The 27329-nt window shown below is 47.7% G+C and overlaps 1 protein-coding gene across 5 annotated transcripts in view; it reads left to right on the top strand.

The window, feature by feature from the left end:
* Positions 1 to 27329, top strand: part of FARP1 (FERM, ARH/RhoGEF and pleckstrin domain protein 1) — a 309946-nt gene that overhangs the window by 262515 nt on the left and 20102 nt on the right. For all 5 annotated transcript variants that reach the window (XM_080658853.1, XM_080658851.1, XM_080658855.1 and 2 more), the window contains exons 15-17: positions 1681 to 1770; positions 2846 to 2979; positions 21270 to 21351. In XM_080658853.1, coding sequence (XP_080514979.1) covers positions 1681 to 1770; positions 2846 to 2979; positions 21270 to 21351 — 306 coding nt within the window. The remainder of the gene's footprint in view (positions 1 to 1680; positions 1771 to 2845; positions 2980 to 21269; positions 21352 to 27329) is intronic.

Below are 27329 nucleotides of genomic sequence, written 5' to 3'. Positions count from 1 at the left end.
TTTTTTAATGTTTTTATTTTGTTCATTCTTACCCGAGATATTATTCTATTGATCACATAACTGAGGCTCCATTGAATTACTCATATTATTATGCTATCGCAATTAAGGCCACTTAGAAAAAAGAGTAGAAAATAATGAAGCACATTAAGTTTGCGCATTAAGTTTTTAGAGAGTGTGGAAGGGAGAGATGGAGAGAAACATTGTTTGGCTGCCTCCTGCTCACGCCCTGACCAGGGCCAGAACCTGCAGCCTCCCTTCACCAGAATTGAACCTGGGAACCTCCAGTCTGCGGGCCGATGCTCTAACCACTGAGCCATACCGGCTAGGGTGACGTTAAGTAACATTTGCATTATTGTATAACCATCATCACTATTTATTTCCATAACTTTGTACTGTAACTCTGTACCCATTGAACAATAATTCTCCACCCCCAGCCCCCAGAAACCACTATTCTACTTTCTGTCTCTATGGATTTCACTACTCTAGGAACATCATATACTAAGTGGAATCCTAAAGTTCTTATCCCTTTGTGGTTGGTTAATTTCACTCAGCAGAATATCCTCAAGGTTCATCTGTGTTGTAGCACGTGTTGCAATTTTCTTCATTTTTAAGGTTGAATAATATTCCAGTGCATGGATGTCCACATTTTGTGTGTGTCCATTCATGTGTCGATGGATAGTTGGGTGGTTTCCCAACTGCAAACAATGCTGCTGGGAACATGGCGGGCCAGTATCTGTTCAAGTCTCTGCCTTCGTGCTTCCTTGCATATCCTGGGTGGGCTCCTGTGGGAAGCAAGCAAGGTGGCTAACACCAAGGGATTTCTTTTTACTTATTGTTTAAAGAGAAAATAGACTCTGGCCAAATTGGTTAGAGCAGTGGTCGGCAAACTCATTAGTCAACAGAGCGACAAACCGCGGCTCGCAAGCCGCAGTTTGCCAACCACTGGGTTAGAGTATCATCTCAATACGCCAAGGTTGTGGGTTCAATCCCCAGTCAGGGCACATCAAGAACCAACCAATGAATGCATAAATAAGAGCAACAACAAATCCCTCTCTCTTTCTGTCTCTCTAGTCAATTTTAAAAAATAAATTAAGAGATAGTAAAACCAATGACGGGCCTGCTCTGGAGTGGTGCCGCCTGCCCACCTAACCAGCGGATTCCAGAGAATGGAGTCACTCTGGCATCCCCAGCTGCTTGCACCCTTGTCCCTTTGTCTCAGGCACACTTTGCAGGCCCACGAACAACGTGGCTTCTATTTTCTGAATACCAGCCCCACCGGCCACGGCACCCAGGACAAAGGCCATTGTGGTTTCTGTTTCATTTATTTCCTTGAAGATTGCATCACTTTGCCATTTTACTAATTAATTAGCTTTTCAGATGTCCAATTTTGAACGAATAGGCCTCCTTGGTGGCTAACCTACTCATTCGAGGCCTTTCACTGAGGGTAATATTTGCATGGGAGAATATATTCCTAGACTGTTTTCTCATCACGGAAATCCATTCTCTTACTAGCCATAGTTCCTCTCACACAAAAAAGAATACCTAAGAGTTTATTTAGACTTGATACTAGCTAACAAAAGATGGTAAGTTAGCCATGTTCCACTTCCTTATACTCAAGATATTCTTAGAGACTTATACTAAAAAATGATGATATCTCATTTCTTTTTATGGACTTGGCAGAGATTCCCAACTGACAAAGCGTACTTCATCGCTAAGGAAGTGTCCACCACTGAGCGAACGTATCTGAAGGACCTTGAAGTCATCACTTCGGTATGTGTAGCATTTCCCCTAAAGCATCAGATTACATCATTTATCTCAATGAATACCCAGCTTTAGGAGAGAAGCTGGATCTAATTAAATGTTGGATTGTCTGACCAGGAGTTTGGTCCTAGATTATAGAAATGAAGATAGTAATCGTATAATTAATTTGGAATGTGTCCTACAAAAAGTTTTATAGTTGTGATTTTTTTTAAAGTGTGGAGGCAGGATGTGTCTAAAGTGGAGAAAATGAAAACTAAACATTCTACTGTCTGCGTGCACTGGTGCAGAACATGGCGCGTATTTTGCCCATTGTCAAATGTAGCTATTTATTTTTTTGCTTGAAGGAGACCTCACAGGGACTAGAAGCCTCGTTTTATCTTCCGTAATAAATTGAGCCATGTCAGCAAAATCCGCCAGAAGTCTGTCTTTTATTATTTTAATCCAGTTCTGTCCAGCCTTGGAAACAAATGTAAAGCCTTGCAGATGTCTTTGTGACCCCTGGATGCAGGGAAAGAACTGGCCTTTTGGAGGTCAGCGGAATCATTGGGTATGTGCGCCTCCGGGGCATCCTGCGAGGTAACTGGCCTTGGCAGGTGCTCAGGAAACATCCTGGGACCCAGCCCTGCCGCACCTCAGCAGGATGACTGACATTGTGTGAAGGCAGCGGCTTTATCGCTCTGATTCAGCCACCTTCGTGCTCAGCATTTTTACAAAGGAGAGGAGATGGAAGTTCCTGAAGCACTGAACCAGGGGGTGGTCAGTGCTATAAATCAGGATTGCCCAGCGAGCTGGCTAGATGGAGGATTTGATTTGACGAGCTGCCCGTTTCAGAGATCTGTCCTGGCTTCGGCAGTTTTTTGGTAACCAGTCGCAGGAAACAGGAATAAAGAGACGGGTGCTTCTCATTCCACCTGATGAAAGGGGACAAGCAGTGAGGCCTGGAAGCCCCTGGTGTCCCCAAGATGCCGCAAACCCAGTAGGAAGCCCCTGTGCTCCGGGCGCAGGTGGCTGCAGCATCACTTCTGAATTGCAGACACTCATCATCCATCTCTACACTTCTAAGTGTGGCTCCTTTCCTTCCCAGTGGTTTCAGAGCACAGTGAGCAAGGAGGACTCCATGCCCGAAACACTGAAAAGTCTCATATTCCCGAACTTTGAACCTTTGCACAAGTTTCATACAAATTTTCTCAAGGAAATCGAGCAACGACTGGCCCTGTGGTGAGTACAGTTATGTCTAACAATTATATTCCCCCCCACACACACACACACCCCTTTCCTCTTGCTCTTTCCAGTGTTACTTCTATGTTGTTTCTTTTAAGCAGCCGTCATGAGAAAAGGTAAGAGCAAGAAATTGGCTTAAGACAAGCCAGCCTTAAAACGATGTCCAGTTAGGTTCTATGTGTATTTAGATCTCATCCTGAATCTTTTCCCCTTGATTTACAATTCTTCAAAATGCATGTTTTTGTATGATAATTAAATGAATGTCACGAAGTAAAGGCAGTAGTTATTTCTGGGAGAAACTTTTAGGGGTGTTGGTAATACTTTGCTGGTGCTTGCTTTATAGTTACTTCTTAAGTGTCTGTATACTGTATCTCATGATGCAGTTTTCAGTATTATATGTATTATATATCACAGTGTTGAAAAGTGCTTTGAAAGATACAGAGTCCTATGCAACACACACACACCTTGAATCCCATTTCTAGGAGTTTATCTTAAGGATTTTAGTATGTGGCATGGCATGACAGAGATCTTTATGGCAGGATTAAAAGATTAGAAATGGCCCTGGCCAGTGTGCTCAATTGGTTGGGCATCATCCCATGCACCGAAGGGTTGCAGGTTTGATTCCCAGTCAGGGCACATGCCCAGGTTGCGAGCTCAATGCCCAGGTTGTGGGCTCGAAGCCCAGGTTGTGGGCTTGATCCCCCGTAGGGGGTTGCAGGAGGCAGCCAATCTTATGTTCCCTTCTCACATTGATGTTTTCTCTCCCTCTCCCTTCCTCTCTGTCTAAAAATCAATAAAACAATTTTTTAAAAGATTAGAAATGACCTAAATGTCCGTGAATAGCAGATTGGTTATAAATAATGTTACCTCTGTTTATGAAACCAAGCAAATATTAATCTGGAAGCAGAGTGTGGAGCAGAAAAGCAGGAAGGACTATGTACTGTAGAATGCAAAATCTGAGACATCCTTACCTCAAGTAGAACCTTTTTGAGAAAAATTCTTCTGGGGTTTGTTAACACAGTTATATGTAGACACAGAGGGAGTTGACGGTCTTCTAAACACGCATTTAAAAAATGCCAGGACAAAAATAGCAAAAGGCTTCCACTGAGTTTTTGGCAGAAATGGAACCCACTATATATTCATCCTTACCGCAGGTGAGAATTTGGTGGCAAGTGGTCTCCAGGACATTAGACTGTAGGACCTGAAGGAGCCGGGATGAGTTTTTCTTTCCCAGGTGATCTCAGGTCATGGGTTCAAGCATCAGCTTGGCTGGTTAGCAGAGCTGCTCCCTTTGCTATGAAGCGAAGGTGCTCAGGGACCCAGCTTTGTCTGTTCCTTATACCTCGAGGTAATTCCTGCCCATTTCTCTTTCCTCTGATGGAAAGGTGAGAGGCTGCACTAAGACGCCTCAGGGCGGAGGGTACAGCCAGGATGAGAAATAACAGGTACGGCGTCAGCCTCACTGAGCGTGGGGAGAGACTGGAAGTGCCACTGTAGAGTCTTACGCTATGTTGGTGCTGTGAGTGGAAGAGAAAGACCACTTTTCAAAATTAACAACAACAAAAAAAAATCGACATCATCTAACTTAAGTTTACCTTCCTAAGTCAGTCTCCCTGGAAACTCCTGGTTGTGACCTGCCTTGTGGCCTCATCATTCCTACAGAGTTGAATGATGCTACCACAATGGAGGCAAAGATTTCACAGCTTGGGAGAAACCTGTCAACAGTTTGTTTGCTGGCCAGTGAGACGTATGCCAACATAGTCTTCACCTTCCCAGGGCTCAGAGTATCGTTGTTGTTTTTTTAAAAGCAATTATTTCAAACATTTACAATTTTCACTTTAAATGCAAAATAACGGATAAAAAGAAAAATATTGAAAAACATATCATACTGACCTTTTGCCCCACATACAGACATCAGCTTTTGATATTTGCTTTTAGGTAAATAGGTGAAAAAATAAGCACAAACTTAAAACTATTCTTTCGCTCCAAAAGAAACAAAGTTGAGGTATTATGCTTAACAGATGTGTGATCTCCATCCAAAAATGGTTTCTCTCCTAATCCGCAGCCTTGCCACATGCTGCGCCCATCCCTTCCTTCTCAAGCAGGTCTTCGTTTGAGCACACGTTCTTGAAACTGACCGTGTTCCTTAGTACTCATTAAGGTTGTAAAATAATATTGAATGTCAGCTGTAATTTTAAAAAAATAAAATAAAAATTAGCAAATAAAAAAATCATTAAGGTTGCTATAGAAACGCACGGGGCTAGCACCAGACCACACAGAAGATATGATGCTGGGAGGACCTTTAGAAGATGCTCGGGAACATCTGGTGCAAACCCAAGCCAGCTGGCCTCCCAGCACAGCCCGCTGCCTGCCTGGGACAGCTGGCTCCGTGCTCATGCTCTGAAGGTCCAGCAGTGGCCTCTGCTTCTCCAAATTACAATAAATATCTCACCAACTCCACCTGGAGCTGGACTCCTCCCCAACCGAGTCAGCCTTAGAGGAGGCGATACACTCAGCACCAAAGCAGCAGGGCAAGATATTCCTGAACATTCTGCAGGAAACCCACAAACCATGATCACTCCCAGCCTGCTCCACTGGGCTCTGTGCACCACCAGATCCCAGCAGCACATTCCTCACCTTGTAATGGTGTTTCCTCTACCCCCACCTCCCACCACCCCCAGGAGAGCAGGGAAAGGGAGAAAATGGGAGGCCAAGCCTGGCATGCAAACCCCAGGGGCTTGGGCTCCTTCAGAGTTACCAACAGCTTTGTAGACACAGCCAATGCTAGCCCCTTGTCACTTGGAAGAAAATATTTCATTAATGCTGCAAGAACTAATGACCACTTTCATTTAGACCTTGAACCAGCATATTTTTAACTTTCCCAACCCAGTAGGATAAGTTGTCATGCCTAATATAAATTGTCACCATCCCAACATTTTGATCTGAATGTATGGCACATTGCTAAAGGTGTTAGGTGACTGACATCATTGTTGAGGATAAAAGACAGCACATGAGCTGCAGAAACACAGGTAAGAATGACCTGAGTGGTTGAAACGCATGGTCATTGATCACAGGTTCAAGGACAGAGTAAGCTTAGGGTATATACCTGTGTACACTGTAGGCTCAGAGCTGGTGTCCCCATGGCATGTTTCATCCACAAGGCAGTTGACTTAAGTAATGTTGGGGAGGTCACACATAGGATATGGCATCAGCTGGCATTACCTGGCAGCCCAGCATGGTGGCTTTCACTAGCTCTTGCTACCAGAGAGAACGTTGGAGAGCTGTATTTCATTCTGGAAATAAATGCCATACCTTTGGATTTATCCGTGACCGTAAATCTTTAGCATCTGGACCTTGTCTGTGAAAGAATATCAATTGCTTAAAAACCAGCTGCTGACATTTGTTTTCTAAAGGGTTTTCAGTAGAGTCTCTTTCAAAGATCTATACTTTTATTCATGTTTTACATGAAAATACCAGAAAGCATATAAAAGACTCAAAGCCAGAGGGATAGCAGATAGTCCATGTGCAGCTCAGTTGACATGACCTTCAGTAGCCTTGCAACAGTGGACCCAAACCAAATTGATGACATGTCTCAGGAATAAATGTAAAAGTCTGTGATTAAGTTCAACTAATCAGTTCTTCCAGTGCATGATGAGGAAGACCTGGCTTGACAGGGATTCAAGGAAAAAGGCTGAATGAGAATGAGTTTAGTGTGAGCAGATAGAATAACATGGAGATAAGCCAGTGTCTGTATCTGTAGCTGTCAACATTGGCTTCTCTTTAAATCCACCTGGAAGCTTAATGACTCTTGCTATCCAGGCAGAACCCCAGATCACTTATATGAGAATCCCTGAGAGGTGAGGCCTAAGCTTCAGTAGTGACTAAAGCTTCCTGGGTGATTCCCACATGTAGCCAAGGTCATGACCCTCTGCCCTAGACTGTCACACCAGAAAGAGATCGGAGTATGGAAGACAATTTCCCCTTGAAACGTCAAGGCTCAGAGCTCCTTCAGAATACTCTGCCCAGTTCTGAGTTTCACATTTGAAATGGAATAATAAGAGAATGCATTTATTTTTTTAAAAAAGATTGTTGTCCTTGTATGCATATATGCACGACCCATGGACACAGAAAATGGGGCAGTGAGGGCCTGGGGTGGGGGGCGGGGATGGGCTGGAGGGGGGTCAATGGGAGGAAAAAGGGGACATATGTAATAGTTTCAACAATAAAGAATTATTTTTAAAAAATTATTGTTGGAACTTAAGAGCATTTGGTCTAGAAGAGAGAAGTTTTTAGACAATATGATGGACTCTCTTCAGGCTGATCGTATGAAAAAGGGAGTACATGTCTTCTTAGTTGTCCCAGAGGACAAAATGTAAACAAAGGATTGAATTTCCAAAGAGGTGCGTTGTGTCTGAGTACAGAAGAGGGCTTCCTAACATCACGTGCAGCTTAGCATTGAGGAGCACTCCAGGTGATAAGCTCCCCGTTGGGGCTCCTTGAGCAGAGGTTGACTGTTTGCAGGTATTTATTGGGTGAAACCCCAAACCTGGCCATGCATCAGGGTCACCTGGGGTTGGGGGAGGGGAAGTTTGGAAAAATACTGACTTCCAGGCGGATCCAGCCCTCCTGAATCAGATCATTGAGGGGAGAGCCAGGTGCTTGTTTCTTAAAGTGCTTCTGAGATAACTGTGATGACTACCTTTTCTGGAACCGCTGATGTGGCATGCTTCCGACAAACCTGAGATCCTGTGATCCTTTGATTTGCATTTTGGTTATAACTCTTGTTGCTTTCTTCTTCACACAATGAATGCACACATGAGTGGATGGGTGGGTGAGTCTGAGAGCGTCAGGCTTTGCCCACTGGGACTTGCGTTCTCAGAGGAGGGGGCGGGCCTGTAGGGGAAGGAGGTCCAGGCTAGCTCTGCCTTCGAGGACATGTGGGCCATCAATGCCTGCATAGAAGAGCAGCCTGTGAGTGAATATAGTCAGTGAGAAGAATTGACACAGGAAAGTTCACCAAGACAAGAGTTCACACTGAACTACGACTGACAGACGGTGTGTGTGTGTGTGTGTGTGTGTGTGTGTGTGTGTGTGTGTGTGTGTGTACAGACTATGACATGGAAAGCATGGGTTGGCTCTTGGAGGCTGGGATGACTGCGATCCGCATTCACCACCACACCATCTGAGGTCTGTGTCTCGCTGTCCATGGCCCTTGCAGTTTCATTTCTTCTGTAAAATGTGGAGTGCAGTCTCCACCTCATACAGCCCTTCCCTGAACTAATGAGACCATGCTTGTGAAGGGGCTCAGTCTTCTGCCCCACACATAGAAAGGGGGAAAGCTGATCATTGTTTTAAATAAACTCTTTAGTTTGAAATAATTTTAGAGTTACAGAAAAGTTGCCAAGACAGTAGTTGCTGCACATCCCTCACCCCTCCTCCTCCCCTGATGTCAGTCTCTAACTTCACCTTGCACTTTCGTCAAAATTAAGAGACCAGGGTTGGGCACTACTATTAACTAAACCCCAGACTTTATTCAGTGACTTTTTAAATTACTATTTAATGGAAAGAAATCTGAAGTTTACTATCCACCTAAAGTTCCCCAGAGTTTTGTACTTAAATGACAGCCACCATGCTTCCATCAACAGTGGAAAATTATAGGGGAGAAAAATTACTAGGAAGTTTTCCTAAATGATTAGCTGAACCCCAGCTCAGTAAACACACCTGCCCCTGTCCAAATGGTGCATTCCCCTAAGATACACACCCGAGAAAAGGGTGGACCGTTGCATCCTGGCAAAGCCCGAGTTTCTGTTTCCTCAAAAACAGACAGGTTTGATGACTTCTGAAAACATGAAGAATGCTCTTCCTTTTGAGAGCAAGGACGTGTTCCTCAGCTGTTCAAATCATTCAGAGGAAGCCACTTCAACCTTTGGCATTCAGGCGGGAGTCCCCAGGGTGACTGGCAGGCACTGAACACACACTGGCCAAGTCACTCCCCAGAGATGGATGAAGACCTGCTTGGTACAGGGTGCCCCGGCGGATTCTGTAGTGTGCAGAGCTCGGCTTGCAGCTGGCGGGGAGCTGGGCTCCAGGGAAGAGTCCTGCAAAGAGGCCCTCTGACAGGCTCTGGGTACACAGTTCCCAAGAAGGATCCACTGCTTTTTTTTTCTTTCTTTTTAAGAAACTTGAGACAGTTCCCTTGGAAGGAGTGTAGAAATCGAAGGAGGCAGGAGGCCTGGAAAGACTGGAAGTGGAGATGTCAGTGAGCAGACAAGTTAGGGCTCAAGGGACAGAGGAGGGAAGGGGAGGCCCCCTAGAGCTTTGAACCCAGTTGACTGGGAGGATGGTCATGGAATGAAGGGAGAAAGGAAGTAGCAAGTAAGAGAGGAGAGAGGAGCTTGCTTTGGGGCACAGCGATGGTAAAGGCTCCACAGTGAAGTCCTGCGGGCAGTTGCAAATGCTAGTCTCAGGCTTGGGAAAGAAATCCGCTGCAGGTGCAGATCTGGGAATTATTCTCCAAGAAGAATCCAGTCTTTAAGGAAGAGACTGTTGCAACTACAGAGCCAGGTGTATTGAATACACCTTTGGGGCAATTTTCCATCCATGGAACTTATGGCAGAGCAAGAGCCAGCCAAGGCAATAGAAGACACCAGCAGAGACTTGAAAAAGAAAGAGGAGGGGTAGGGGTCTGAGAGGAGGGGATGTCTTGGAGAGTGAAGAAGGGAGGGCAGAGATAGTTTCAGGAAGGAGGTCCCTGGTGTGCGGGAGAAGGCTCAAGACAGAGGGCGTTCTCCAGGGCAGAGAGATGAGGGGCATCCTTCAGGGCTTGAAGGCTTTTCTCTCAGAGGGTGACAGGCTTACAGGCTGTTGTGATCAGAAAATTTACAGGTGGAATGTTTTTATCTCACCAAGACACTGCGGTGGCTGAAGTGGAGTGGAGATGATTGAGTGGTCAGAAAACTGTTTCATCAACATCTCTCCCAAAATAGAACATTTTAAAATATATATATTTTTATTGATTTCAGAGAGGAAGGTAGCGGGAGAGAAAGATAGAAACATCAGTGATGAGAGAGAACCATTGACCAGCCGCCTCTTGCACACCCCACACTGGGGAATCAAGCCCACAATGCAACCCAGGCCCAGATCGAACCGTGACCTCCTGGTTCATAGGTCGATGCTCAACCACTGAGCCACATCAGCTGGGCGGAACACTTTTATAGTAGCCCCAGGGAACAATCATAGGACAAAAATAAATATTTTTCTCAAAAAATTAAACACAGAATTACCAAATGATCCAGTATTCCACTCCAAGGTATATAAAATAATGGAACAAGAGGCTCAGCAGGTACTTGTACCTCAGTGTTCCTGGAGCATAACTCAAAATCATCAAAAGGTGGAGACAGCCCAGATGTCCCCTGATGCGTCAATGGGTAGGAAGATGTGGGACACCCACACACTGGAATATTTTTCAGCTGTAGAAAGGGAGCACATTCTGACACATGCTACAGCATGGATGCACCTCAAGGACATGAAGCTCAGTGAAATAAGCCAGACACAAAAGGATAGGTACTGTATGGGTCCACCTATACGAGTTTCCTAGATTAGTTAAATTCATAGAGATAGAAAACAGAACAGTAGTTGCCAGGGGCTGGGGAGGGAAGTGGGGTATATGGAGTTTCCGTTTGGGAAGATGAAAAAGCTCTGGGGATGGATGGTGGTGGTGGCTGCATAACAGCGTGAGCGTACTTAAGGTCACTGAGCTGTATACTTAACAATGGTTAAGGCAATAAATTACATATATTTACTAGTGCCCTGGTGCATGGATTCATGCACATTGAAAGGAAATTAATTAGAAGGGGGCCGGCAGGGCAGGACTGGGCGAGATGGGCTGGACATGCCCTGGAGCCAACCTCCTGAGGTCCTCCTGGCCAGCTGCACCTGGGACAGCCTCGTGGCTCAAAGGGCATCTGTGGAGTGAGCGGGGTCCCTCCAGCAGGTGGGGTCCCTCGGCCTGGCCTGTGGGGATCGGTCAGCCCTCCAACATCTCCCGAGGGGTCCCGGATTGCAAGAGGGCAGTTCTCGGGTGACACACCCCGGAATCGGGCTCCCTCCTCTCTGGTTCCGGATGTGTTATCTGAGAACCACATCTGCCAAGTAACCGCAGCTCGGCAGCTCCTGTGTTGACTGTCTGCCCCCTGGTGGTCATTGCGCATCATAGCTACCAATCGGACGGTCGCATGGTCATTTAGGCTTTTATGTAGAGAGATAATATGTAACCAGTGACCTCAGAATAGTGCCTCGTCCTGAGGGCCACTGGTCGTGCAGTTACTGTGTGAGGTGCTGACCAGGTGCTTTCCTGCATGAACTCATGTGAAGCTCGGCCTGGATGGACCTCAGGGTCCGTGTGCTTGCTCACAGCAGGGTTTCCATTCTGACCACTGGCAGCCAGGCCTTGGCGGGTCACATTGCACTGTGCTGCATAACGACATTGCTGCATAACGGCTTTTTAACCCCAGTTTAAAGCTAACACCACCCTTACATTGAGGGGAGAGCTCAGCTCTTATTGATTCAGACTCTGTCGGGGGAGCCTGGGTTTTCCAAGTGTCTTTTTCATCGGAGGGCAGACCTCACAATGCTCACATTTCACTTTTTATCTTGTTCCTCATTCTTGGAGGCTCTTTTCATCTTCCATTATTGTTTTCCTTTATTGCCCAACAGTCTGGGAGGTCACAGGGCTTTATACTCTAAAGATGGGAAGTGAAAATAGCCCTTTTACCTTTCAGAAGTGGCCCAGGAAGGGGTGTTGGGGGCGGTCATCCCAGGCGGTGAGCTGCTGCACTTTCCCCCCGAGGGGAATATGTTTGATATGAACACTTGTTGCCTGGCCCAGCCCATGTTTGATTTGGGATCATTATGGGAAATGCTGGAAAGGAATCCCCGTGGTGAGCCAGCTGCTGCCGTGAGCTTGCTGCATGCACACCTGAGGTTCCTGCAGGCGGGGCCGGCTGGGATACTGTTCTGACAGGTCCCTGGGGTTTCTGCAGTGACCACCACCCACCCGGTCTCCCTCCACCACCCAGAACGCAAGCTCTACCTTAAATCAGAAGCAGTTTCTCGGAACATCTTCTCCCAAAGGGGCAGTGTCCCCTTGTGGTTGAGACAGGTATTTGAACCAGGCCTGAGCACACGCCATGTTCCACACATGTGCACACACATGCACGCACACGGCCCCTCAGTCCCGAGAGGCGGCCCCATTTCTGCATCAGGAAGAGCGGATCGGACCTGGCACCGTACTTTGTGAAGGCTGCCGATGGCTGAGGCTGGCTTTGCCCATGCAGATAATGTACCTGATAGGAAAGCTTTGGTCCCCCTGGAGCTATTATCTGTAAACTACCTCCCACTTCCACGTAAGGAAAGGGTCTCATTTCTGTATTATCTTGTTGCCCAAGATCCACATATTTGTCAAGGTTGGTTGACTGTGGAGAATCCCTGTCATCATTTCCTGGAGTAACAATGACTGCCCCGGTGGGGAGGTCTCCCGTCGCCCCCGGGTGCATTTACAAGGGGCAATGAGAACTCGACTCCTTTTAGAGTAAAATCAGCAGCAGTGCCTTTCTCCTGGAACATTCTTGTGACCTGTCCCTCTGTCTGGGGGACATAAATGGTCCCCAAACAGGCTTTGAAGTCAGGCAGCTCTGACTTTGAGTCCCAGCGCCATCCGTGTTTACCACTGGGTGTCCTGGGGCATGTCACTGAATCCTTCAAGCCTCAGTTTCTTTACTTGGGAAGTGGAGACAGTGATATCTTGCCTGTGAAGGATGAAGGGGTTTGTAAAGCATTTAGCACAGTTTCTAGAACCTAGTGGCAGTCTACACACAGTATCTAAAACCCTCCCCAATAAAAAAATTTGCAGCCCCTCCTCCCCCCTCCCCCGCTCCCACTCTGGCACTATCCTGAGAGCTACACTCTTCCTGATCATAATGCCATCCATAAAAGAGCCCAAGTTCTGCTTTTTGTGTGTTGTGCCGCAGGGTCCATGCCAAGCCTTGTGTCAGCAAAGTTGACCAGGGCCTTCTTTCATTTATTCAACGAATATTTATTGCGTCCCGACCATGTATCTGTCACTTCTCACTCTTCAGGGGACAAAGCAGGCCGCAGTTTCCGTTCTCCTTGGGCTTGCATCCTACGTACATGCTCTGCTCTGTGTCAAGGAGGCAGCCAGGACCAGCCTGATGAGATTGGGCAGCAGGGCCTGGGAGAGCACGAGCGAGCCTGTTCTCTCTTCTCCTTATGCCAAGACGAGAGAGCAGTGAGTGTCTGACACTTCTCTCAGAACAGAATTCATCGTCAGTGTTCTCGAGGCGTTAAAAGAAAACCATGGCTTTAAGACTGGAAATAGGCATACAGTAAAGCACCTTGCTTTCCCCCCCCTGCATCCTTTAAAGCATTTTCCCTTAAATTGTCTCATTTGATAATCAAAACAGCCTCGTGGGATTACCCTGTATTTCCCCTGATGGAAAATGTGGCTCTGAGAGGCAGAGTTCCTTGCAGGAAAATGGTTCCGTATAAAGTTGGGCATGACTGCATCCATTGCCTACTTTCCCTGGAGGCCAGGAATGAACCCGGTGGCTGGAGAAGTAGTTACTGACTTTCCTTATTCTCTAGTTCTGTCCAGAGCAGTGCTTTCTGATAGAACTTATTGTGATAATGGGAATACTGTGTCTGCATAAGTCAGTGTAACAGGCCCCTGGCCACATGTGGCTGTTGTGCACTTGAGATATGGCTCATGTGGCTGGGGAACTGGATCATTACGTTTCACGTCATCCTAAGTAAAGTGAAAATTTAAGTAGCCTTATGTGGAGGCTGCACTGGGCAGCACAGTCTTAGAGGCTCGGAGGGGAGGCACAGTGGAGTGGAAGAAAGACGGCCGACACACTCTTCCCTCCCCGTCACACACTCTTCCCTCCCCACACACTCTTCCCTCCCTGTCACACACTCTTCCCTCCCCGAAAGTGCCTCCCACTTTCTTAGACCTCGAGTCCTTGAGGTGGTTATCCAAAAGCGGGACTCAAGGGCAGTGCTCTGAGCCTCCACTCCCGCTTCCGCCAGGACTGGGCTACTTCTCTTGTGTAAGAGCTTTTGTGTGAAGAAATTTTCATTGGTTGTAAAAACAAAATGGTGCACAAAGGGTTCGAAGTCCCTGCCTTCAAAGTCAGTAGCAGTGAAAGTCCCTGGAGACAAGGCAGTGTGGTCTCCCTGGAGACGCTTGGGATAGTACACATGCAAGGAAGATGAGGAAGTTGGGACAAGATAGGTATTGTGGGTATCCCATGCGGGGGAATCACTTACATAAATTTATTTAAGGTTTAAAGCTTTGCATTTGTTTGTTTCAAAGGCAAGAAAGACGATTCAAGGTCACTGATCTTCCCTCTATATTCTGCCCACCCCCCCATCCCCTGCTCACCACTGTCCACCCAGGGTCCCAGGGATGATGGTTGGTGGCGACTATTTCCTTATCATACACGTTGTCAGTCATATGTGGAAGCTAGTTTTTCTTGGATTATCTGTTATTCCTGACTGTAAAGTCCCCATGCTTTGAGAGCAAGCTTCTTTTCTTAGAAAATAAACATGATATTTTTCAGTTGCCTGAATCACAGGTGGGTACCTGCTGGAAAACTCTTGGGAGCGAGTGCTGAAGAGTTGGAAACACTGTTTCGCTGCATTTTAACATGTGGCTCATTAATAGGACTGAACCCAGGCGACCAAATCGGGTCTCATCTGGGTCTGGTCCAGCCTGCCCAGGAGTGGGTATAACTTTTGCTCCCCTTACTGAACTGGGTCTGGGGTTAAACCACAGAAGAAGAAGAGGCATGGCTTTAAGCAACCCAGCAGTGACACTGATGGGCAGAAAGAGCCGAGAGCAGGAAGCGGGCACGTGCCGAAGGCGCCCGTGGATGCGATGCTTCTCTTACCTGAAGCTGTCCCAGGGAGACCTGAGCGCCTTGGCCCAGTGAAAGCAGCCTTGTACAAACATCTTCCCAGCAATCAGGGATGTGAAGGAATATTTAAATGGGCTTTTCCACTCCAGGGATTTCAAAGGATATAGAAATTCAGTGAAGAATGTTGAAATCCACATAGAGTACATGTGGCTCATGTGGCATATATCTATAAATAACAGTCATGTGCTGCATAACGACATTTCAGTTAACAATGGACCATGTATATGATGGTGGTCCCATAAGATTGTAATGGAGCTGAAAAATTCCTGTTGCCCAGAGACGTAGCCACCGTAATGTCCAGTCACAACGCATTACTCACATGTTCGTGGTGATTGGTGTAAGCAAACCTGCTCTGCCGCAGGTCTGTAACGGTGTAGCACACGATATGTACAGCACCTAATACTTGGTAATACATGGCTATGCCACTGGTTTATGTATTTACTATACAATTGATCCTTATTTTAGAGCAGCCGTGGGCAAACTACGGCCCACGGGCCGGATCCCGCTGTTCTATCCGGTTCTCTTGCTCTCCCCTCCGCTCCTTTACTTTGAATTTATATTAGTTCACACAAACACTCCATCCATGCTTTTGTTCCGGCCCTCTGGTCCAGTTTAAGAACCCATTGTGGCCCTCGAGTCAAAAAGTTTGCCCACCCCTGTTTTAGAGTGTAATCTTTTTACATATATATATATATATAAAAGTTGCTGTAAATGTTTGACCAAATATAGCAGGCTAAGTGTTAAGTTGACAATTTTGTATGGCCTGCAAATGCCCTTCTAAATATCCAAATGGCCCTGGCAGCAAAAAGGTTCCCCACCCCTGCTGTACAGCCCTGTAGGCCAAGAGCAGTGGGCTGTACCATCTAGCCTAGGTGTGCGGTGGGCTGTCCCATCTGGTGTGTGTAAGCGCACTCTGTGATGTTGGCACAATGATGGCATCGCCGAACCACGCATTTCTCAGGAGGAATTCGAGTCATTGAGCTGAGCATAATCTATTACTCTGGCTAATTTGTTAGCTTTTTTAACCTAGTCACCTCCCCACCCACATATTCATGGAAGATTGGTTTTTATTCACTTATTTATGCATTCTCCTTTTACTTAACATAGATACACGAACACAAGTAATTTTTTTTTCCATTTAGAATCATAGAAATCATGAGGGTGGGATGTTTGTTTTTCAAATGAGGCTTCTGACAAAGTTAAACCTGTTTTCCCGGGGTCAGGGAGCACCCAGGAACAGCACCAGGTGAGAAGTCAGCCGTCCCGCTCCCCGATGCACAGTCCGCTGTTGTGTTTCCTTTACTGAGATGACGCTTCGCTTTGTTGGGAGGAGAAGGGGAGAGCTGCGTGTTTACTAGCGAGCCTGGATTCACCCTGGGCTGCTGGGAGAGCCCCTGTCCTCACTGGTCACTTTCCCTGTAAAGAATCTCCTCTGACACCAGAGGGGGCAGGGCCCTAGGGTGCCTGCTCCATAGTCGGGGATTGTATTGCCTGCAAGGTCAGCACGCTGCACATTCATTCTTTTAGGGTTCTACGTGGATTTTATATCGACCTTGCGGGTGTGAATGGGGCAGCAGACTGGTGCTTTATCCCGTTGTCCTTGCCCCCATCTGCATTTACAGCCAATAGGCAGAGTCAAGGCCCTGCGAGGTGGCCCCACCCTGCTTGTAGACAGGTTGGTCAGCAGCCCTTCCAGGGAACTGGTCCTCGTTCTCCTATCCTTTCCCTCCTCCTTCCTGGTCTGGCGGTTGCTGAGCTACTGACCAGCTCATGTAGTAGTCAATGAAGTGTTCCAGAGGGTCCAAGTTTCAGAGATTCGGGGGGCGGGGGAAGGGGGCGGGGCTGTGCGTGTATCTGTTTTCAGCCCTGTGCTGAGACCACATGCTGTTGATCCTGGGAGTGCATGAATCATGGCGCAGGAGTCAGAATGTAGCATCTGGGAGGCTACTTGGTACATAGATTTCCAAAGTGAAATTGTCAAAAGAATTTTCAGCTTTGTTGCCGTGCGGTAATTACACACACAACAAATATGTGGCCCTGCCTTCTAAACAAGGGCCCTTTTCTTGTGAGGTTAACATCCGGGGGATGTTCCGGAAGAGTTGTAATTACTTTTTCATGTTCTTGATAAGAACATGACCTTTTGGCTCTTCACAATAAAGCACATGCTTTGGGCTTGAGGGTTTGGTAGCTTTAACATGTAGAGGAAGTAAAAACATGATGGAATTGCTATTGGAAGCAGCGGGAGCTTCGGGCTTTGACCCCGTTCCCATGGCCTGACTGGGGTGCTGAGCCTCACAGGGCTGGGACGTGCATGTGCTGCAGAGGGGAGGGGCAGGCAGGTGGGAGGCAGAGCTGCCTGCACGGGCTGCATTAACTTCACAGGCCCCAGCCTGCTGATATCGTGTCTTCCCTGCAACACGGGGCTGGTGATACTGACCCAAAGCAGTTTCTAAACTGAAAGATGCTACAGACTTAGAGAAACAGATAGGGTTCTGCTAGCAAGCCTATGCAGGAAGAATGTCCCCTTCAGTTTAGGGTTTTAACATCAGAACATTTTCTTTTGATAAATTCTTGGCAAAAGAAGAAAGGAAGTGAAGTCAGGGAAGTTTGGCTTCCACCCCTGCTCTCGGTCCCTCGCCTGTGTCTGCGTGCCAGCACTTCGTTTTCCTTCGGGCCCGGCGTTATCTGTGCGAGGGAGTAAATTGCTCGTTATTCATGGAGGCCATGGAGCCCCGTTTCTCCCCTTGCGCACCCAATCCACACGACTGTCACTAAAATATCTAAATGATGTCCTTCAAACTAACTAACAATCTTATGTGCATTGTCAAATGGCATGCCCATTTGAAAGTACAGGGGTCGACTACCTAAGTCCCAGATAATAGCTACATTCCCACAAACCAGGGGTCCTCAAACTTTTTAAACAGGGGGCCAGTTCACTGTCCCTCAGACCGGACTATAGTTTAAAAAAAAAAACTATGAACAAATTCCTATGCGCACTGCGGGCCTGGGACGAGTCGGCTGCTAAGCAGGACAGGCAGCGGCACCTGGCGGGCTGGATCAATGTCCTCGGCGGCGAGGACCCCTGCCACAAACCAAGTCTAAATTGTGTCTTGCCTCCTTTGATTGATGTGTGGCATTAATTCAAAATCAAGTCATCTGGCTCAGTTGCTGGGTCCTCTTTAGTTGTTCAGGAGTGGGGGGGGGGAGGGACAGGGGGCAGTGGGAAGAAGGAAGGAGAGCCTTCCAGCTCCTAGAAGCTGTGTGATGATGGGCAGGTGCAGGGGCCTGTGGCTATAAACAGCAGGAAGCCGCAGCTCTGGGCTGAAGCTCCTTTCTACTCCCAGCAAATTCTCAACAAACCCAGTCACACATCAGGATCAACAGAAGGGCCAAACAATAAACTTCTCCATAGCAATTGGATGAATAACTATTTGCCCAAAATCCAGAGGTCCCTCAAGCCTGCAGGCGATGGGGTGGAACACTGCAGTGATTAGCAATGGGCTGAGGACTGTCTCCACCGCAAAGCGGAGTCTGCGTCAGGAGCATTCTCCATTTGGGGGTAGAATTTGACTCCATGGGTGTGGATGCGAGACACAGATGAGTGAGGATAACTAAGATTTCTAGCTTAAGATGGGGGCAGAACAGGGACATCATTAAGGAAGAAAATGTAGGAAGAGGATTGGAGGCAACAGGATAATTAACTCTGTGTAGCCTGTTGAGTTTGAGATACCTGTGGGGTCCTGCATGCAGAACCTTCTGGAAGGTATAAGAAATATAGTACTTGGCCCTAACCGGTTTGGCTCAGTGGATAGAGCGTCGGCCTGTTGCCTGAAGGGTCCCGGGTTCGATTCCGGTCAAGGGCATGTACCTTGGTTGCGGGCACATCCCCAGTAGGGGGTGTGCAGGAGGCAACTGATCGATGTTTCTCTCTCATTGATGTTTCTAACTTTCTATCCCTCTCCCTTCCTCTCTGTAAAGAATCGATAAATTATATATTTTAAAAAGATAAATATAGTACTTGGATCAGTAGGTACAAAGTGGATTGAAACCATGTGGCATAGGAGGATGGCATATAGAAGTAAAAAGTGAAGAGAGAAGATAACCACCGAGAGAACCCAGATAGCTTAGGAGTAGCCTGAGGAGGAGGGGTTGCCAAAGACAGCTGCAGAACTGGCCTACAGAGGAGTCCGGAAGCCTGGACAGAGGCTTCCGGAAGCGAAAGAACAGAGAACCAGGAGGTTTGGGGCCAACTAGCCCAGAGAGGTTGGCCAGGGACAGGTGTGATGATGCCTCGATGGTTTAGGTCAGTGGTTGGCAAACTGCGGCTCGCGAGCCACATGCGGCTTGTGAGCCGCGGTTTGCCATTCTGTTGACTAATGAGTTTGCCGACCACTGACCTAGACTCTTGATTCCAATAATTACAGGCTGTTGTTGTTCCTTGTGATTAAGCCCCTATCCCAGTGGTCGGCAAACTCATTAGTCAACACTGGTTTAGGTCATTGGGAGGGTAATGGCAGTCGTCCCCGGAGCCATGGCAGGAGTGGCGAGGATAGAATCTATATTCAGTTCATAAAAGTGAGTGGTAATTAGGGCAGTCTGCCGGCAATGTGTCTTTTGGCAGCCAAGAGAAAGCAGAGGGCTGCGGAATGAATTCTACTTCCAGCTGGATGAGAATGCAACAGGTTACAGAGAGACAATGTCTCCGGGAGATACTGAAACAGGGAGGAGCTGGGGGCAAAACGGATGCTCGCCCTTCTTATATTTTAGAGAAGCTTTAATTGCCAAATGGGTCTGGGTGTGCTGCCTCCCCTGGGATGTAATGTGTAATACATGCTCAGTTAGAACCAGTGGGGTCAGTGGTGTGGTGTGGGAGGGCCGCCAGGATCTGGGAGGAGCCAGCCCCTCTGGGTCTACCTGCCTGACTTTTCTACCCCCTGGTAGCAGGTGCTTTCCCCGCTGCCTTTCCTTCCCCCTCCGAGATGCTTGATGAGTTCGTGATGGAGTCAAGAGTTCTGGAGGCTCCAGCTGCTTCTGCTGAGCGGGAAGTTGTTTCTCTTGTCGCCGGAGGTGTGCTAGCGATGCACCTGTAGGGGAATCACAGTCCTGCCTGACTCCTGGGGCAGGTGCTTTTCCCACTCCCAACACTTCTCACTTCCGACAGGAAGTGTCGTATCCAGATTGTTACCTTTTCTCTTCTTAACTCATTCCTTCCATTTACTAGTAAGTTGGCTTCTGGCCACCCTGAATAGTTGGTTCGAAGACATTAGCCTAGTCGGTTGTTGAAAATCATGAATCGTCTCAGAGACATTCTTCCCAGTCATCAGGTAATGTTCACAGATGTGCAGTGGTGTCGCCGTGTGGAGTGTGGGCTCCAGCTAGACTCCTGGGCTCAAGTACAGAGCTCGCTGTCCCGTGACAACTGGCATTAGACACGGGGTGCCATTTTTTTGTGCATCAAGTTCCTCTAGCTGTTTAATGCGGGTGATAATGGCACCTGCCTCATACTCTGCCATGAGCATTAAATGCACTCAGCGTGGTGGACTGAGCTCAATAAGTACTAGCTACTGTTATTATTACTTTTTTCTCTGCTATTTAAGCCTCTGGATGATCAATATCAACAAAACTATAAGAAATATGAATATTTACCCAAATACTTGCTGAAAATGCCCACCCAGCATGTCTGGGGGACCTTGGTCCCTCCCCTCCCTGCCTCTGTACCTGGACCCTCATCCTCCCTTCTTCTGGATCATTTTCCCATTCTCGCCTCCATGCGTGGATCTCCTGCACGTTTTCATTCATACTTTTCTCTTCCCAGGGGCTTTTCACACAATTCCGTGCATGCTTCATGCTAAGGGCTCATGGGAGCAGGAGCCTTGATTTTTGAGCCTGAGTCTTGCTGCTTCTTACAAGTCTGTCAGTCCCCATCTGTGGGGTGGACGTGGTTTCTTGAGCTAGTTACCACAGAGATCTCTGTGCTGTTCCAGTGACACCAACACGTGTGGATGGCGGGAAAGAAAATGTAAAATGAGACCAAATTAAAACGGTCAGCACATGGTCTGCCCTGTCTCTTTCAAAGCACAAATGGAATTCATTGTCTGCACAATGACGGGGGGTCATTTCACAGCTTCCTGCCCGTGCTGATGCTGTGACAGCCAGGGCAGGAAGAGGGAGAAAGAGGCCATTGGGAAGGAAGACCTCAATTTTGATAGGTTGTGACCTCAGGCTCGGACCTTTTCCAGTTCGTTTTCAGTGCTCACCCTTTGGTTTCCAATCCCTTGCCTCTGCCTCCAGGGAAGGCCGCTCCAACGCCCACATCCGGGGAGATTACCAAAGAATCGGGGACGTCATGCTGAAGAATGTTCAGGCCATGAAGGTGAGCTGCTTTGGGGGTGAGACAGAGCACGTTCCCCAGCGAGAATACACTGGGGCTGCGGGGTCAGCCAGCCCGCCGTAAGTAAGCCTTTCCACGAACACGCGGTGCGACTGTCCGCACCTACCACAAAGTGGGGTAAACTCTTCTAGCCTTTCTGGGTCATTTCATTTTGGAGCATAACAGAAAATCCAGCCACTTTGGGGGAAGAAGCACTTTCGTACAAAAGCTCTGTGTTATAACCAAGACAACAGGTGTTTTTAGCAAGCAGATCATTCAAAACTGTAGCCCTGGCCGGTGTGGTCCAGTGGTTGGAGTGTCGTTCTGTACAGTGAAAGTTCAGGTTCATTCCCCAGTCAGAGCACATGTGGGAGGCAATGAATGGATGTTTCTCTGTCTCTCTCTCTCCTCTCCTCTCACTTCCTGTCTCTCTAAAAAACAATAAAAATTATTTTTTTAAAAGACAAGATTTTTTAAAAATTATGTAAACAAAGCTTTGACTGACTGAACATTTCATTTTTTGCCAATTGTTTGGCTTTGTAAACTTGACAAAAATACTGGTTTCAAAGCTGCGCCTCAATTCCAGTCAAATCTATGACTTTAAAAAGTCAGTGTGCAAGGCAAATGTATTTTTAGCCATCCAGCAATATCCATAGTGATACAGAAGAGTGAAAACTTGCCCAAAGAAGTCAGTATATATTGAGTCAATATTCTACCTCGTTTTTTAAATCAGCCCGATCTCTTATATTTGAAACTTTCATTTTTGCATTTTCATTTTAACCCATGATTAATTCCTTTAACATAGAACATCTCAATTCACACAATTTATCTAAGTTCGCATTTTAAAGCAATCATCCTGTATCTTGGCTGCCCAGAGCCTGTCTAATAACCTTAACCAATAACGGCTCAGAGCAAGCTACTAACCCCCAGGAGAAGGCAGGTTGCTCATACTTTTCACCATTTCAGTCTGTCCAACCATTCATCTGTCCATCTATCCATCCAATCGGTACTAGCTGAGGAGTTACTACATATACGGCACTCATGGAATAAAAGTTACTGTTTGGGTTGAATTAATTCCCCCAAAATCTGGCTAAATTGTTTATAGTTCAGTGTTTTCCCTTTAGAATTATATAATCTCATGAGATAGGATGAGGGGAGGATTTGTGGGGGAGGGGATGCATGGTGTAGAAAAGATAGGATCTAAAGCTTCTTAGGAGATTTCCTGTTTCTCTTAAAATCAAGATATTTAATTGCCCTTTGCTGGTTTGGCTCATGGGTTACAACGTTGGCCCATGGACTGAAAGGTCATGGGTTTGATTCCAGTCAAGGGCACATACCTTGCTTGCAGGCTCGATCCCCGACCACAGTTGGGGCACGTGCGACAGGCAGCCAATCGATGTGTCTCTCTCACATCGATGTTTCTCTCTCTCTGTCTCTCCCTCTCTCTTATATTCTCTGTAAAATCAATGGAAAAAATATCCTCGGGTAAGGATTAACAACAACAAAAAAGATATTATTTAACAGACCCTGAGATATAGCTTGCATTTTCAAGGTGTTCAAAAAGCCACACTCCTCTCTTTAGGCAATATCAGAGAGAGGCCATGGAAGTGATCAGAATTGCAGAATTCCATGCAAAAAAAAATAATAATAATTAGCTAGGGTGTTCTACAACTATGGTATTGTTAATGTCACAAGTGAGGTTGACGTACAAAACTCAGATGTAATAGTAACAGACATCTTTTCACTCCCCATGGTGGTTTTTAAAAATTTAGTATATAATAAGAGAGGAATATGCTTATAATTCGTTATATTGTGAGGTGTAATAACCGGATCATGGATCTGTAGGAGGGTGGGGCATCGAACTACAAGAGGGCGGCAGAGAGCTACAGGAGGGGCAGGGCAGCAAGCTATGAGGGGGTGTGGGGGGAGCTACAGAAGGGCAGGGCAGTGGGTGGAGAGGTACAGGAGGGTGGCAGCGACCTACTGGTGCACAGATTCATGCACAGGGCTACTAGCTATATAATAATTATAATATATAATAATTCTATATTCTCACCATCAACACACATGCACGCACACACACACGCTCACACACACACAGCCTCCCCATTTACATCTTGTGAGGCAAACTTGTTACAACTGGTGATCCCATATTGACACATTATTATTAATTAAATCCGTAGTTTACATTAGGATTCACTTTTTGTGTTGTACATTCCATGGATTTTGCCGAGTGCATAATGCCACGTATCCCCCTTGACAGTGTCATACAGAGTTTCACGGCCTACAAATCCTCTGTGCTCCCCCTGTCCACCCTTCACCCCTCCACCCCTGGCACTACCCACCTTTTACCGTCTGTAGAGTTTGGTCTTTTCCAGAACGTCATATAGTTGAAATCATTGTACAGCCTTTTCAGGCTGCTTTTGTCGCTCATTAAAAATACCCCGTTTGTCCTCTCCTGTGACATGTTTTTGTTGCTGTTGTACCTCCCAATTATCTTCTTATAGAAAGCCTCTTCTCCCAGGTTCTGCACTTTCCCTCAGCCCAGTGGGGCCTTTTGCCTTTTCTCACAGTGTGTTCCCTTCATCTGAGATGATAAGCCCACACTTACTCACTTCACGGAGGCTTGGACTCCGCCATGGGCCTCTGGGGACAGCAGTGGGGACCAGCCTGTTCATTCCACAGCCTTCGGGGACCGTCCCCAGAGCACCCCTGTTCACCAGCTCTCTCGGGGCCCCCTCTGGCAGCTGCTGGCTTCCCGGAGAGCTGACATTCAGTAGACATCCGCCCTCCTTTCCATTCACGTAGCACCTAAGACCTAAAAATATACCTGATTTCCACTCATAGCAGTTCTTTCTCCTCAGTCTGGTGAGTTAGCGTTTCCGCATTTAGTCAGCTTCCTCCGCTGTGCTGGCGTTTTCCTTATTGTGCCGATGCCATGAGGTTTATAGCGCAGAGCTCTGTGCAAGCAAAATAAAAATAGATGGAGAGGCTCAGAGAGCCACTCGCAGGCATTTGGAGAAATTTGGGTTTTTAAAAATTATTGTGGTTGTTATTGTTGGTTTTAAGGAATTTTAATGACGTATGGAAGGGAGCAGCAGAAGATACCGAAGCACTAGTGTCCACAGTGTTAAGGTGATCGCCTGCTTGCACTGTCTTTCCCGCCGTTCCAACCTGTGTGTTTACCTGCATCTGCAGAGGCTCAGCAGGGATACTGTCCTTACCCTCCTGCTGTTCCCAGACCCTCTGCACAGGACTGAGAGAGCTGGGCGGCGCTCCAATCCCCACCTGAAAGCCAGAGAGAGCCAAATCGTAACCTTTGGCCCATGCAGTGACCTGCCACTGGAAACTCTGCCCAAGTGCACAAGGCACTTCAACACAAAGAAAGGAGGTCCTCGCCTTTCACCTTGACCCTTCACCAACCACCCAGGCCGGGTTGTCTCTCTCCCCAGGCCTCCACCTCCTGGCCCATCTCCTTCTTAAACTCCTGCCACATTTCTCCTTCCTGGCTCTTTCCTCTTTCCCGGATGACTCGCCCAGCTTCCCCGTGAGTCTCCTCGCCTCCCATTGAGCCTTTATACCAGCATTTATATTACAGCCTGACTGACGAGGCTCACAACCCTCCTTGTCTCTCTGCGGTTTGGAGAATACAGTCCAAACCCTAAACCTGATGAGAAAACCTTCACACTCTAGCCCGGGACAGTCTTTCCAGACCCCTTCTCACCATTCTTCACATCCTGCTCCGCGTTCCAGTGACTGTGTGCTCACCTCTCCACGCACTCAATCCTTGCGGGACTCCTGCCTCTGCTGCTGCATGCATTGCTTCGTTTGTCCAGTAATGCATGCAGGCAACAGACATTTATTGAGACCTGCTGTGTATATCAGGCCTTGAGGATGTGGCGACCTGACATACACTCTCTCACAGTCAAACAGGACTGCCCATGTGATAGCATTGCATTGAACTACATGCATGCGCACACACGCACACATACACGTGCACCTGCACACACAAGTGAGGGCATGTATAACTAACTGGTGGGATCCTAATAAACCCTGAGGGTTGTACCATGTCAGTGTCCTGGTTGCACTATTGTGCTATTGTTGTGCAAGGTGTTACATTAGGAAGCCAGGTAAAGGTGCATAGGACCACCCCCCCCCCCCCCCCCCCGTGCATTTCTTTCACCTTCCTATGAATCTCTATATTTTTTAAGAAGTCACAAAATAAACTGTACAGGGGAGGCTAGTGGTAAGGGCTTAGATGGACAAACAGCATTAAGTTCTGAGGGGTAGCCAAGTCGTAACTGAGCCTGGAGATCAGGGAAGGCCCCAGAGCTAACCCTGACGGGTGAGGCGGTCCGGGGGTGGGGGCGTGTCATATGCAGAGGCTCTGGCACATCAAATGCAGACTGCTCAGTGGGCAGCCCAGGGTGAGTAGCAAGAGATGATGGAGGGTGGGAGGGATTACATCCTAAGAGCACTGTGCACCTGCTGAAGCCTCGGTGGTTGTCCCAAGATGGTGGGAGCTCTTGTCGTGTCCAAGCAAGAGGCGATGTGCTCCGTTTAATTGTAAGAAGTTCATGTTGGTGGCTGAGGTGTGAGAAGGTGGAGGGGTGAGGCGTGGTGGCAGAGATTCCAGTGGAGACACCAGTACCGTGGTGGGCGGCACAGGCCTGAAATCATGGTGATGAAGACAGGCATACGTTTGATGGTCTAAGGCAGTGGTCAGCAAACTCATTAGTCAACAGAGCGGCAAACTGCGGCTCGCGAGCCGCATGTGGCTCGCGAGTCGCGGTTTACCGACCACTGGTCTAAGGAGGTAGAACTGGTAGGACTTGGTGAAGGATTGAAAAAATGAGGGAATCCAGAATGTTCTCCAGCGTTTTCTGTCCTGAGCAACTGGTTGATGGTGGCACCAATCCTGAAGTTGAGAATCACGGGGCGGCCCCAGGTGAGGCAGGAGGCATTGGGTCTGTGTCTGGACTCACTGCCTTTCTGGAGCGTGGAGTGGGGGTGTTGGGTTGGGAATGCAGGTGTGGGGTTGGGAGCCACTCCTGGGAAGTACTGCTGGTCCCTAGTCCTGGGGGTCACCAGTCCCCCATCCCGTTAGTGCCCTCTCTGTCTGGAAATGTCCCCCCTACTTCTTCCCCACATTCCTCCTTTAACGCTCTACCATCAGGCTTTCTACCCTGTCTGTCTCCACCACGGCTTGTGAAAAGGAAAAAAACAATCATCCTTGTTAAAGACTTTACTCAGGACCGCTGCCGTGGGGTTTTACATGAGGGGGGCTTAACTTGCATACAGTGGGCAAGCAGGAACTCACAGCCAAGGAGCAGAGTGGGTCAGAGGATGGGCAACGACGAAGCAAACTTCGGGGTGAGGGGGATTCTGCGGAGACAGGCCGGGTGGTCAGACATCGTCCGAGGGCTGGTGGGAGATGAGGAACCCAGGGTCATGGGTGACCAGCTATCCGGGGTGGGAGGCTGTGGTTTCACTGCTTTAGCAGGGCTCTTGCTAAAACTGGGTTTACCAGGAAGTGCACAGGCAGGCCTGGGAGGTTTGGAGCCTGACCACTGTTTGCTGTGGCAGAGGATCTGGGTCTGACCCCAGAGGAGTAGGGAGCATGCCTGCCTCTCCTCAGCTCCCTGGGATCTCGCAGAGCAGGTGGCTGCGGCACGCACTCAGTGGGCAGCCAGGGGAGTCCGTCAGGAATACGTGTTTGTCACTGTGTGACGTGTATTGAGTGGCCCGGTCTGTCTGTCATCCTGTGGCTTGTGGAGGGAAGCCACAGGCCCCTGAAGGAGCTCCTGCCCATTTATTTTCCCTCAGTTTTGCCCGTCTTGTTTTTAAAGGAACATGTACACCTCTAATATGTCTCCTGTTCTATAAACCCTGTGTGTGTGAAACTGCTCAGTGCTTTAATAGAGCTTTTTATTTCATCCCAAGAACTTAGTATAATGAAATAAACCATGAAATTTGAAACG

The sequence above is a fragment of the Plecotus auritus genome (assembly GCF_963455305.1).
Source record: "Plecotus auritus genome assembly, chromosome: 3".
Lineage (NCBI taxonomy): Eukaryota > Metazoa > Chordata > Mammalia > Chiroptera > Vespertilionidae > Plecotus > Plecotus auritus.
The sequence above is the reverse complement of the archived record's forward strand: the minus strand, read 5'-3'. Positions and strand labels throughout refer to the sequence as shown.